The following is a 13,995-nucleotide window of genomic DNA, read 5'->3' on the forward strand; positions in this document are numbered from 1 at the left end:
TCATTCTTATAAACAAAATTAAACACAACTATTAATTAGTTTGTTTACGAGTTCGTACAATGAACCATCAACCCAGTAATAATAATTGTACTGGTGTTTCATCTGGAATGGTTGTTAACAAAAATTCAAAGAAAGAAACGAAAGGATAAAAAGTAAATATGGGTCCTACTGTAATATAATTAGAAAGTAAATATAATGCGGGACAAACATTTCATTTTAAAACTTGTGACTGGTGGGGTGAAAAGTGAATCTGGCAACCCTGAGGTGATGGCGGATTGCACGAACATGTAAACAAACCGCTTAAACATTGTGTAGTTTGATTTATAAGAATTAAATTTAGTAGATGGAGTTGGTAAACTGCAGTGTAGATGCATTTAATCATAATCAGTGCTTGTGTAGTGGAGTATGGACCAAATATGAATACCAGATCGAAATGAAGAAATGAAAAGTTTTGGATTAAAACTTTTCCAGTCTGAATAGGACCTTTCCTCTGCGACCAAGTCACATTCCAGAGGACTGTCTGTGCCCGCGGGGGTCAAAGCCCCACACACACGCACACACATAAGCTGAAAACATCAAAGGACACTCTCAACACATGGCCCCAACAACACCCCCCTTTTCTCTTTTAACTAACAGGAACTGTCGAGATAACTAACTTTTATAATGCTCTTAAAGAGACAGGAACCTCAAACAAAGAAGAGAGCTTTTACGGCCGTCTATGACAAAGTGGCACCTCAATGTCCCTTATCTTTCACGGGGATCAACAGATGTTCAAACCAAAGTGACCTCGAGTGAACTCCCGTGAATCAACAGCCGAAGCACGGATCAACAGCGACACCAAATGGACACTGGCGAAACTACGCCTCGCTCGGAATCGCTGGAAAACAATAGCGGAAAATAATCAAACTCTGATTATTTGTGTATTAAACCTATGTATTGATGTCACTTTCTGTACCCTCAGATGAATGCCTACCTCCTAATGAAATGTGTATATTGTGGACTGTTTTCTATCATGAAGAGAAATCCTACCTCTGAATAGGATTAAACGAACTAATATACTTTCCCAGCATAGCATCATAAATGGGACGTAAAGATGAAACCTTATGTAACTGTCTGATGTTAATAGTCCAATGTACTCATTGTTATATGTTGATAGCGGGTATAAGAATTTTGATATGAGAAATTCATATTCTTTATGTGAGACTCAATGATTCAAACTCCCTTCGACTCTCCCCCTAGCGAGAGTCACGTGAGACTGAACTCGCGTCCAATCAGAAAGAGGACGCCTCCCATTAGGGCGTGACCGCGCCAGCCTTGAAAATAGCAGCTCGACTGCTCACATCCAGTTCGAAGTTTTGAAGAGTTGCGAGGACTCTACAGAAGTAACGGACCACTGAAAAAGAGAGGACGCCGACGAGAAAACTTTGAACAACAAACACTCTCTCCTCCACGACGACGACGAAACAAAGGAAAAACTCAGAGACTTCATTTAAAGCTTACGAGAGACGTCTCGAAATTAGCTAAGAGTATGAAGTTTTACTAATACGTCGAGTAATTTGAATATCTTTCTTTTCTTTTAATCGTGTTTATGTCTTATAACCCAATCTAAGTTTAATCTCACGACTGATCGAAGCAGGTGAACTTATTCGTGGCCAGAGTAAGGAAACACTGCCGATACACCAGGAAGTCTTAGAATAAGTGAGTTTATTGAAGCGGTTTCAGTTCTGGAGCTGCCATAACTAGCGAACCGCTCGTCCAAAACGTCCATATTTTGGACCCTCCCACTCCGGACCGAAGGCCGAAGAGAGGATCCTGCCGCCTGCGTCATCACACTCCGGGTACGCCCGAGACAACTCAATCAACGAAGAAAGACCTCCACGCTAAACCAGCCTGGATACTTCGGCGGTAAGAACCGCGAGACTAAGTGAGACGCCTCCATTCCCAGGACTTCAAAGAGCCTCTGCATCCAAATGAGTGGTGAAAATCGACGAAAAAGTAAGCTAAACTTATGCATTTCCAGAGCTGAAACCGAATTAAGTTCTTGATAAATTTTGTATTAATTAAACCTTAGCTAGTAACTTCAGTCACAAATTAAAAACGCCTAGCTCACCTTTAAGCTTGAATCAGTTCCCCCTGCCGGACACAGTGAGATTACAAGGTTGTGCTATGTTAATTAAATACTTCTCTTTATTAATAAAACTCTCATTATTTGGAATCACAGTGTGTGCAGTTTGTTCATTAGAATTTCTGAAAATCCTGAAGAACTCATTTAGCATGATTATTATTCATTCTCAAACTAATTATTAATGTTTTAATTGCTTAAACCAATTATAAATCTTAATTAATTTCATTAAGTCAAATATCAGAGGTTGGAGGAGTTTGAATAAAGTCAAGGCTATAAAACAAATTATAAAATTATATGTATGTATTTGTGGTGTACCTTACTACACTACACTTGAATAGAAAGGTCTATTATGTGCATTTATTGCTCATATTCTGTCTTGTTTTGCATTGTAGAAGAATGACAGACCAGAGTGGGTCTTCACAGTTGGTTTTTTTTGTTGTGTGGTTTTTTTTTCTGATTTATATGAAAAAAACATACTGAAGTAAAATCGACATGCTTGTTTAGGCCAAGGATTTCAGAGTGTGACAAAGTTTGGAAAAAAGTTGCCCCCCTCCCTTTAAAATTTTAAGGTTGCGAAGCAGACATTCAAACAATATTGAAATATCAATGTTGATTCACCTTTGAAAGTCAGCACACAATTCAGTATTTATTCGTCATTCAAATGCCAGCATGGTGTGTTATTTGTAAACATGTTGTCGCTCAAATTTCACATACTGTACTTCCAGTTTCCAAACACTTTGAATTACTTATAATGTACAAATCTCTCAAAATTATTAGAAGGCATCAAACATAGAGTCAGCAGTCTGTATGCTACTGAGCTACATAAACAAGTGAAAGGGACAGAACACCTCAACAAACTGCTGCTCATTCTACTGCTGCTGGGCCTACCACTTGCAGAACTGCAAAACCAGCAACAGTACCGCAGGAGATGCAGAGGTAAGTGACTGTTACAGTAACACTACAATAGGTAATGTATATGTGATGGAAATTTGTTTATAGAAATTATTCATAATCAATAGAGATATTTTTAATCAGCAAAGACCACGCATGCTTGTGTAAACTGAAATTGTTTTATTCCTAATTCTCTGTGTGATACAGCAGACTTGTGTGTGTTTGTGTGTGTGTGCGTGTGTTTCATATAACACTATATCGACACCTTCCGTTCAATCAACTCCCTTTGTCTCCAGACCACGGAGGGGAACTAACTGAGACCAAAGGGGTAGAGGGGGATGCACAGGGCATGTCTGGAAAGGTGTTAGAGATACAGGAAAGAGTGGAAAACAAATGGTGGGAGACTTGGAGTCATGGGGGGCAGGATACATTGAAAGGTGATTGAAATATAAAATAGCGAACAGAAGGTGAACTTCAAAGGGATTTCCATGTATAAGAGACGCTAGTCGAGAAACAATCAGCAGAGAGGAAACAGTGTTGCGCGCAGCGTCCTCTCTCAAGTTAATAAATTGCTCTTTTATTTGATGCCGACTCAGCTTTCTTATTTCTGTCAGAATTTTCCACCACAATATTAAAATCATATCAGTTACAGTGCACTGTTTAGTCTGCAGCAGCTCAAGGCCTTTTAATTATCATAATTACAAAACATGACTTAAATCATTTCACAGGACACTGTTCACTGTGAGCTACATTTAAAAACCTAGCTTGGTGACTAACTCAGCTGAAAGATTTCTGCATGGAGGGGTGGTAAAATCTTTCTCCAAGTCAAAGTCAAAGACTGGTAGATGGTTAAAGGAAATGTCTAATTGAAGTTATTTCAGCCAAATGGGGAAATATCAGCTACTAGCTTAAGTGTAAAATGATTTCTTCAGTTCAATTTGTTCAGTTATATTAGCTCCAACTCTCTTTACTATTCCAATGTCTATATGTTTAAATTTGTTAAAGAAGACAACTTACAAAAATTTGTCATTCGATATTTAGATTTTTATTGATAAATAACTGTCCATGTTTCATTTAAGATGTTTCCCATCATTGTATTCTGGAGGCCAAAAACGCAAAAGGAACTCTGCAGATCCACCACGCATGTCAGTGGTAAGGTTTATGGAAGTACAGTTCTGCCTGCAACCTGAAAATACAGATCGAACACCCAACGAGGAGGCAGAACTTCTGCAGGCAGGTCTTGGAAGAAGGACTGTAAATGTGGCTAATGATGCAGATCAAACAGAGGTGAGTCTTAAAGATAAGCAAACAGTCAACTCAGAAGATGTTATTTAGGTTTTACAGCTTTGTAAAATGGATCATTATCAGTGTGATCCATAGCAGTTGCCTTTTGCTCTGTAAGGTTCGCTTGCAGCTCTGCTTGTCACTGCCCTACTGACATTTTATATAGAGATATCTGCAACAGCCGAACTGATTCTACAAATCCATACACCAGGAATGATTAAGTGAAGTATTGTTATGATAAACATTCAACAAAGATAACTTCATTTTGATGGAAAAGATGTGTACAACAGATGTTTGTGTGTCTGCAATTGGTCTGCATAGGGTAACATAACTCCAAGCCCTGCAACCTCAAAGTAACAATCTAGTTATTTTATTGTCCAGTTTTGGTATCTAGACTAGGGGTGTCAAACTCATTTTCACAGAGGGCCACATCAGTGTAATAGTTGCCCTCAAAGAGCCAGATGTAACTGTATAAATGTAACTAAATGTATCCAAATGTAATGTAGAATAAATGTAAGTAATCTTTAATGTTAAATAACTCTGAATGTATTACTTATTCAACTTATAAATATTTGCATAGATATAAAAATGTTTGCTTGTTGCTCTGTTAACACAAGATAATTCCTGTTAATTTGTCAGATTCAGAAACTCAAATTACTCCATCAATCAACAATCAAACTATCCAAGTGAATAAAGAAAAATATCCTCAAACACAAGTTATGACCTTCAGTATACACTGCTTCAAAAATGCACCCTCTGCAAAAGACGCGCGAGCGATTTCTTCAGCTACAATAGATCTAGCTTTCACAGCTGCGTCATTTTGGGCCGTAACTCTCTCTTGTGAACATATTCTGCTGCGATCGCAGTTTGCCTTTGAATTCTTGTACAGTTTGTTGCTTTTCTTGAAGGCCAACTTTGATACCAAACACGGAGCTAAGTATGGCAAAGTGCAGACGTAAATTGTACTCCTTGACAACAGCCACCGCCTCAAAAAACACAAAAGACATGCAGATATTTCTCCTTGAAGCACAAACATGTATTTGCCATTGGCATCAATGTTTCTTTTCCAGGACATTTTGGGATCAAGCTATTTCTTAATTCCACTTGTTGAAAAAAATCACATCCAAGAGGATACACTAAAATCTAGTGGTGGAATGCCGTCACTTGGCAGGCAGCATAATCGACATGCATTGTGGAAAATGTAGTTTAAGGTCAACGCACGCTTTACAATTAGTGATGGAATAATTAATAATTAAGTCTAAAAGAGGGCAGAGATTATGTTACCCATGAAGCGACGGCATTAAGCCACTAGATTGCAGTCACTCAGATCTTTTAAGCTCTTGCGGGCCATATTTGGCTTTGAGTTTGACACGTGATCTAGAACCTCCAGACTTTGTCCACCTAGGAAGTTCTAGTTGACTTATTTCACAATCCTCAGATGATTTTGCTGAGAGGCTAGCAGCTTAAATATGAATACATAACTAATAGATTCCACTAATGACTTTATCACCCTTTGGGAATGACTAAACCCATGGTAAAAATAGAAGAAAGCGACTGCAGGACTTCTGCTATGAAGTTATGTTACCTAGAACAGACACACCCTTTATCATCATCTCTGCCATCTAACACAACCAGTCATAAAGATATTAAATACTGACTGCTCTACTTAGTGGCACAGTTGACCAGCAAGATGTTTTCTGCACCTGAGGACATTGTTTAAAACATATGTCCTCAATGACAGCAGTGCTCATTTATTCCAGATAAGCAGAATACTGCTGGAAGTATTTCCCAAGATGCGGGGGTTGCGTGGTGGTTGGCTGCTTAAAATAGCTTCAGGTAAGATTTTATGTTATTTGTTATGTAGCATATCTACATCTGTTTTTATGTAGCATATCTACATTTTCTATGTATCGGATGAGCACAAAAGGTTTATCACACCATAGGTTCTAAACATTTATATTTAAGGTTTTTATGATTTGATGAGCCCTTAGTATGAGCTAATAAAATGTTTTTATGCTTTCTAAAGGGGGCAGTGGACAAAGAAAAACCACTCCTTTGCCCCAGGGGTCCCAAGGGTACACTGCAAAAATTCTTAGGTCTTCATCTAACAGTGGGGAAAATTGTATTATACATTGTCCCCCTTCAGAAAACAATAGATACCACCCCACTTCCATATGATGCAGCAGAGCTTGAAACATTGCCAAAAAACTGTTTTATGACCTGTGGCCAATTGAGTCCTCTGCCCCTCATCCAGTTCCACATTCAGGCCTGCGGAGATAATGTAAGTTGTCTTATAAATGTTTAATAACTATAAAAAGTACACCTCTTATTTTCTCAGCTATGATTAGATGTACAGTCTTTGTAGTGTAGCTTACACTGAGTTTGAGTGGTGTTGTCATGGTGGCCCTCGTCTGACAGGTCTTAGCCAGGCAGTCCTTCATGTGCTGTTAGGTGGTAAACCCCAAACCGCTACCATCACCCTTGAAGATGTAGCAGACATAGACATCAGGGAGACCTTAAAACCAGTAAGTACAGAGTAGTGATACTCTTTCATTGTTTATTTGTGTACATTATTTGTATATTTGTAATTTTGCAGATTTCTAATTCTTGAGAACGGAGTGTCGTTTAAGCACATGTGACAAATAAATCTTGAAATTCTGTGTTTAGAACGTCATTTTTAAAGCTTTATGAAGATGGAAAATCAGACAGGAAGGAAGATGAATGCAATAACCTGTACAGTGCACTCACTGAGGGTCACAGGGCAGCTATAAATCAGTTAGCACTAGCATGCGACCTCCCTGTTTTAACAGAAACCAACAGAGCCTGGCTTCTTCACAACCTTCTTCAGCATGTTGTAAGTCCAAAGGTCCAGCACTCCATCCATAAAGGATTTGATCAGCTGGATGCTGAAAGTATTTCTCTTGTTTCTTTTGTATAACTGAGAAAGTCTTAAATCTTTTTACACTCTCCAATGCAGTAATTTTGAGTAAACTTGAATACTCTCAAGCTCTATCATAAATACCACAATAATGGACCATTATTATGTGACAAATTATAAAAATGTACAGTTCAGAAAAATTGCACAGAGAATGACTGTTTCAAACAGGAGTAAACAAAACATGGTTTTACAGAAGACAACATGTTGTATTTTGGATGTTTTAAGGTGCTTCCTTAACGCCAACTAAAGCAGCTCAAGCAGGGGTTGAAGGGTTGAATCGATGATTTGGCCACTGTTGGAACTGTGACCTGACGCAGTGGCATCAGTTTTTCCCGGTCAGTCCATGGCTGAATGCAGTGCACAGGTATGACATGTTTCCCCAATGGTGTCTGATTTTAGAAGTGCCATCTGACCATTTGAAACTGTGATATGTACTTCAGTCTCAGTGAAGTATGTTTTTTCATTCATGTTGCAGTTTGTGAAGTACAAATAATGTGTTCTTAATGATCTGCTGTTATACTCTGACTGCGCATCTGTTTTACTCTTGATCTGACAATCAGTCATAATTTTCATAATTTCACGTCTCTCCACTGTTGGCCTTTCTGGGTCTATTATCCCGGTCTGGTTCTTATAAAGATAGGTCTCAGTTTGTTAGTATACAGAAGCACAAATCAGTTACTGCCCCGGTAACTCAGGGAGTACCCCCGGGTTCCTCTTCTTTAATTTACTTTCTCTTCTTAATATTATCCACTCCCATAGCCTTAATTTTCATTGTTATGCTTATGACATTCAAATATATCTTTGCCTCAAACACATTAGATCATTCCCCCCATCCTCACTGTTATTCTGTATTCAGGAGTTAACATACGGTTAAAAACTAACTTCCTCAAGATTAACTCTAAAAAAAAAATGTAATTCTGTCTGTTGGTACCAATCAACCATTTCTGCCTATTCAGATTGCCCCCTCATTATTGATAATACCCGTCTGCCCATCATCCTCTGTACGAAATCTGTGTCCTGTTCCGATTCTTCTCTCAGCTGTGTCCCACATATCAGACCTCTATGTCGGCATTTTTCCATCTGCATGGTACAGCTAGACTCCGCCCTCTACTTTCCTGTAAAGGTGCTGAGGTACTGGCGCGTGCATTCATGTTTACCGTTAGATTACTGTCATTCTCAGTTCTATGGCTAGCCTTGTAATACAATCCGCCCTCTTCAGTACATTCAAAACTCAGCCACCAAATCTTAACACACTATAAATCTTTTTTTCACAACACTTTCTCTCTCTCTCTGATTTATCTATTTTTCTCCCGTCGCAAAAAACCCTTCTCACTGTAAAGCGTTCTTGGGTTTGTGAAAGGCGCTATACAAGTGTAACTTATTATTATTAAATGATTCAAGACATGACAATGAAGCCTGCAAATGGAGATATAACTCGTGTATAGATATCATGAACATCCTTTATTCTTACTTAGGTTGTAAGCTGCAACATATGCATCCATTAATTCAAACTTGTCAGACGCCGTAGAAAAAGGTACACATTACAGATGGACTTTAGCATTAACATAGTTGCGAACTAGCACAACATTTGCCTACTGTAGCATGTAGTTAGTTATCTTAGTTTCCAAGCCTCTGACAAATATTAGTGTTGTGTTCTTTTTACTTTCAGTGTCTCAAGAGCAGCTGAAACAGCTTGTTAAATTCTGGGTTGGATGGGAGATACCCATGCCTGACACGAAAGTGGAGGTGGTGCGAGTGGAACATCCCACATCGTCCACATGCTTCCGCCTCCTTCGCTTGCCTGGTAACTACAACATTCATTCATTCATTATCTGTAACCGCTTATCCAATTAAGGGTCGCGGTGGGTCCAGAGCCTACCTGGAATACACCCTGGAGGGGGCGCCAGTCCTTCACAGGGCAACACAGACACACACATTCACTCACACCTACGGACACTTTCGAGTCGCCAATCCACCTACCAACGGGTGTTTTTGTGTGGGAGGAAACTGGAGCACCGGAGGACACACCAACAGACAACACAGACAAAGGGAGGACACACCAACTCCTCACAGACAGTCACCCGGAGCGGGAATCGAACCCACAACCTCCAGGCCCCTGGAGCTGTGGAGCTACATGCTGCACCACCGTGCCGCCCTTACTACAGTGGGTTTGGATTACTGTAGAAACACTACAGAGTAGTAGACCTTAGTGGTAGCACATGTCATTTTTATAATACTGCTGACAAGGAGAGCTTACAGCTGCTCTCTACCATGTCGTCTCTGCTCTTCTTTTACCACACTCATTCTAAGCTAAATATCTCAAAATATTTTAAATGGAGTCACTGCCATTTATATGCTTTGTTGAGAAGGACTTGGTGAAGTAACAAGGAAATTTAATTACCATAGAAGATTAAATGTCAACAATGTGGATTTGATTAATCAGTTATTTTATTACTTGCAGAAAGGAGAGAGGTTTATGCCACAGTGGCTACACATTATCAGAATTTGGTAAGATACAGTGGTTTATGTTGTGACAATCTATTCCTATGTTATATACACACAATGCATACTTAACTAAACGTATGAAAGCACAGTATTTCTGCAAGTAACACAACTCTTTCATTCTATACTCATCAATTTTATTTTTCATCACTTAATGTATCAAGCGGAGAATAAACACACAATGACAGCAGAAGAGGTGCAAACTACTGGACAGGTCAAGGAGACCATCCTCCTCCAGCTGGTGCAGCACACTGTAGAAGAGGCCTGTGACTGCTGTGAAGACATCTCGCCAGAGCCGTTCAATTCTGTTCAAAGCACATCATTTGGAATACTCATGTTCACAAACAATTCAAGTAGCCAACTGAATAATAATTGCAGCATGACAATAAAAAAATCAGTACAGTAAGAAAATCCAAGACTTCTACAAGCAATGCAATAGGACTATATTATCAGTAAGAGTAAATAAAGGGGGGATATTGGCCTTGATTTGAATGGTTTGGCCTTCACATGTAAGGTATAGTTAGTGCACAATTTTTATCAGGAAAACTATGAACAGAAGAGACAAATCCACTTACACTCAGTGGTGACAGTGGTGTTGTATTACTGCAAACCTATAGAGTACCTACTCTGATCAGCCATAACATTAAACCCATCTATACTTTCTCTATTTTATCGGTTCCACTTACCATACAGGAGTAATTTGTAGTTCTGCAATTACACACTGTAGTACATGTTTCTCTGCATACTTTATCCACTTAAACCCCATTCTTCAATTTTCAGTACTCCCACAGGAACAACACAGAGCAGGGATTATTTGGGTGGTGGATCATTCTCAGCCCTGCAGTTACACTGACCTGGTGGTGTGTGCTGCGCTGTTAAAGTGAACTGACAAGAAAGAAATATCTAATAGTGGACATTGAGTTGAAACAGTGTTTAAACACCCCAGCAGCACTGATCCACTAATACCACTGCAACAATAAACGAACACACACCACCACGTCAGTGGTGCAGTGCTGAGAATGATATACCACCCAAATAATACCTGCTCTGTGGTGGTCCTGACCACTGAAGAACAGGGGGGAAAGGGGATAAAGTACACAAAGAAACAGAGAGCCTGCAGTCTGTAACTGTAGAAATATAAAGGGCTCCTGTATAGTAAGTGGAGCCGATAATACGGACAGGTGTAGATACAATGAGCTGGTTTTAAAGTTATGGCTGATATATGAAGTATATGAGGAGACCTAACTCAAATATCTGAAATGTTTCCGTGTCAGAAATGCTAACAGCTTGATAGGCATGTGTCAGGTTTTTATGCACCCCATGTATTGTAATATATGATTAAGAGTAGTGATAATATTCATCAAGTCTTTTATATATGGGTGAACATAAAAGAGGTTAAAAATTCATTAGGGACAGCAGAGCATCATGTGTTTTAACACCACATTATAGACTGCACAATTACAGAACTGTAGGTGTTAATTTGAACAACAGGATAATATGCTGGTGTCACAACGTGGTAATATTTGGAGCAACTGATTGCTTCTCCAGGAAGGTAGTGATAATCACAATGTCTTGTCATTTAATAAAAGAGTATAACAATTATTTGTTAATGCTGTAATTCAATATTTTCATAGACACCCAAGAAATGCATTTTAAAGTTCAGGTCATGAATGCTGTTATATTTACCTAAACTGAACGTGTATTTGTATGTGTGTGTGTTTGAAATTACCTCTGACTCCTCGAGATCGAGTAAAGAGAAAAGAGAACATCAGGTGGACCACATCATCATTTTCCACCCCATGGTCACCTTGAACCCTTGAAAAGTGAATGTAACACAAATAAAGACTGCACGTTTTGGTATTTTACACTTAACAACTTAAAGCTAACTGAGCTAAGGTTCAAGCTCAGGTTATTAATATGAAGGACAGTCAGTGTGGTATATTTTACCATAGGGTATATGAATGTAAATGTACAAGATCTACCTTTGTGGTAAGCCATGTTTCTCAACAGCTTCACTGAAGAAGGCAAGAGTAGTGGAGGCCTTGTTATTATTGGCAACACCGAGATACATCATCTATGGAAATAATGTACCTCATCATACCCTAAACCACATATATTTCTCATTTCTGAGTTTGATTTATTTAAGTATGATAATATGACATTAAGTTTTAACAACATTGCTTGTTTTTCTACATGAAAATACTCATGTTCAGCATTAACAAATAAGTCTTTACATAACTGTTGTTATACTACCATTAAAAATATGCTGTAAAATGAGCTCTCATCAAATGATTGTAACTACCGTCCTTGAGAAACCATCAATTCCTCCGAATATCACCATAGTGTACCTTAATTGAGACAGGAATAATCATTCATAGCTTTAATTTTTTTTGGTATTGACCCACCACCACCCACTCTCTCTGGAGGGCTGTTATAAATTTAGCTTTAAATGTTCAGTGAAAACATCCTGAAAAATTGACAAACGATTCCGATATCACGTGAAGAATTCCACTCAGACGATCTACTGTCACGTTAAGACGTTTTAAACATTCCTCTGCTGTCACGCGAAGAATTCCTCTCATACACACTGCCTTCACGCGAAGATTCCCACTATTTTATTCAAAACATTTGCCCTTATTTTGAGACATTCCTTCTCGCTGCACCGGCAGTCCCCCCCCCCTCCCCCCTCATCTGCTAAACACTGCTTTATAACTTAATAATGCAGCCACCTTCTTTTATAACCTTGGTTCGACTGATTGGCTGAGCACACATAAGCCCCGCCCTCTTCTACATCATTCTTAAAATTTCTAGAATTCTAGAATCAAAACAGAATCAAAATGCAGTACTGACTCAATCAAAACACAGGGATCAAAATACGTTTTAAACTTTTTATTTGAAATTGACCCACCACCAACCCCTCGCTCTGGAGGACTGTTATCCATCCACGCGAGGAACTCCGCTCAGACGTTCGGACACTTTTTGATTCTCCAATCCACCTACCAACTTGTGTTTTTGGACTGTGGGAGGAAACCGGAGCACCCGGAGAAAACCCACGCAGACACGGGGAGAACACACCAAACTCCTCACAGACAGTCACCCGGAGCGGGAATCGAACCCACGACCTCCAGGTCCCTGGAGCTGCGTGACTGCAACACTACCTGCTGCGCCACCGTGCCGCCCAAATCAGTAAACACTACTTACCAAAAGAAAACACCAACCTACAGGACCACTCAGACGCTCTGCCGTCACGTGAGGAACTCCGATCAGACGCTCCACCGTCACGCGAGGAACTCCGATCAGACGCTCCACCGTCACGCGAGGAACTCTGGTCAGACGCCCCGCTGTAACGCGAGGAACTCCGGTCAGACGCTCCGCCGTCACACGAACTCCGATCAGACGCCCCGCAGTAACGCGAGGATCTCCACCGTCACGCGAAAAACTCTGCTCAGACGCTCCGCCGTAACGCAAGGAATTCCACTCACATGGTCCGAGGCCACGAGAGGAACTGCGCTCAGACGCTGCGCCTTCACGCCAGTATCTCCACTCAGGCACTCCGCCAAGTCGTTCCGTCGGTCGTTCCGTGAGGGACTCCTTACACGGTCCGAGGTCACGCGAGGAACAGTTTGGTATTGACCCACCACCACCCCCTCTCTCTGGAGGACTGTAATAACTTAAAAACTCAACAGCTAGAGAAAATTAGTAAACACTTACAAGAAGACAACACCTATAGGACCACCAAACAAGCGAAGAATTCCACTCACACACTCCGCCATCACGCGAAGAATTCCACTCACACACTCCGCAGTCATGCGAAGAATTCCACTCACACACTCCGCCTTTTAAACATTAAGTTTGGTGCTGACCCACCACCACCCCCTCTCTCTGGAGGACTGTAATAACTTTAACACCAAACAGTTACAGAAAATTAGTAAACACTTACAAGAAGACAACACCTATAGGACCACCAACCACTCAGACGCTACGCTGTCACGTTAAGACGTTTTAAACATTCTGTTCGGTATTGACCCACCACCACCCACTCTCTCTGGAGGACTGTTATAACTTTAGCTTTAAATGTTCAGTGAAAACATCCTGAAAAACTGACAAACGATTCCGCCGTCACGCGAAGAATTCCACTCAGACGATGTGCTGTCACGCGAGGAACTCCGATCAGACGCTCCGCCCTAACGTGAGGATCTCCGCTCAGACGCTCCGCCGTCACGCGAGCTATTCCGATCAGACGATCCGCAGTAAC

The 13,995-nt window shown here is 40.3% G+C and overlaps 2 protein-coding genes across 4 annotated transcripts in view; one reads left to right on the top strand and one right to left on the bottom strand.

Annotated features, from left to right (window-relative positions):
• Nucleotides 1-3,910: 3,910 nt before the first annotated feature.
• Nucleotides 3,911-13,995, top strand: part of LOC136687222 (uncharacterized) — a 37,155-nt gene continuing 27,070 nt past the window's right edge. Inside the window, exons 1-6 of one of the 2 annotated variants that reach the window (XM_066661530.1) lie at nucleotides 3,911-4,303; nucleotides 6,061-6,136; nucleotides 6,327-6,581; nucleotides 6,719-6,825; nucleotides 6,968-7,154; nucleotides 7,464-7,602. The gene's annotated coding sequence lies outside the window, so the exon portion shown is untranslated. Of the gene's footprint in view, nucleotides 4,304-6,060; nucleotides 6,137-6,326; nucleotides 6,582-6,709; nucleotides 6,826-6,967; nucleotides 7,155-7,463; nucleotides 7,603-13,995 lie in introns of those variants that run through there. The other variant, XM_066661531.1, reaches the window with a different exon arrangement.
• zgc:174680 (uncharacterized protein LOC100136843 homolog) lies at nucleotides 9,687-12,353 on the bottom strand. 2 transcript variants are annotated; one of them, XR_010800420.1, is made up of 4 exons: nucleotides 11,994-12,353; nucleotides 11,723-11,814; nucleotides 11,470-11,555; nucleotides 9,687-10,045 (listed from the first exon to the last, which is right to left on the bottom strand). XR_010800420.1 is itself a non-coding variant. In XM_066661532.1 (4 exons), exons 1-4 carry the CDS (start codon nucleotides 12,079-12,081, stop codon nucleotides 9,900-9,902), a joined length of 363 nt encoding a protein of 120 aa, XP_066517629.1. In that variant the 5' UTR covers nucleotides 12,082-12,353; the 3' UTR covers nucleotides 9,687-9,899. The 2 variants fall into 2 exon arrangements, 1 of the variants encoding a protein (XP_066517629.1); XM_066661532.1 differs by having other exon boundaries at nucleotides 12,043-12,353.

This window comes from Hoplias malabaricus, chromosome 2 (genome assembly GCF_029633855.1).
Source record: "Hoplias malabaricus isolate fHopMal1 chromosome 2, fHopMal1.hap1, whole genome shotgun sequence".
In the NCBI taxonomy this organism is placed as follows: domain Eukaryota; kingdom Metazoa; phylum Chordata; class Actinopteri; order Characiformes; family Erythrinidae; genus Hoplias; species Hoplias malabaricus.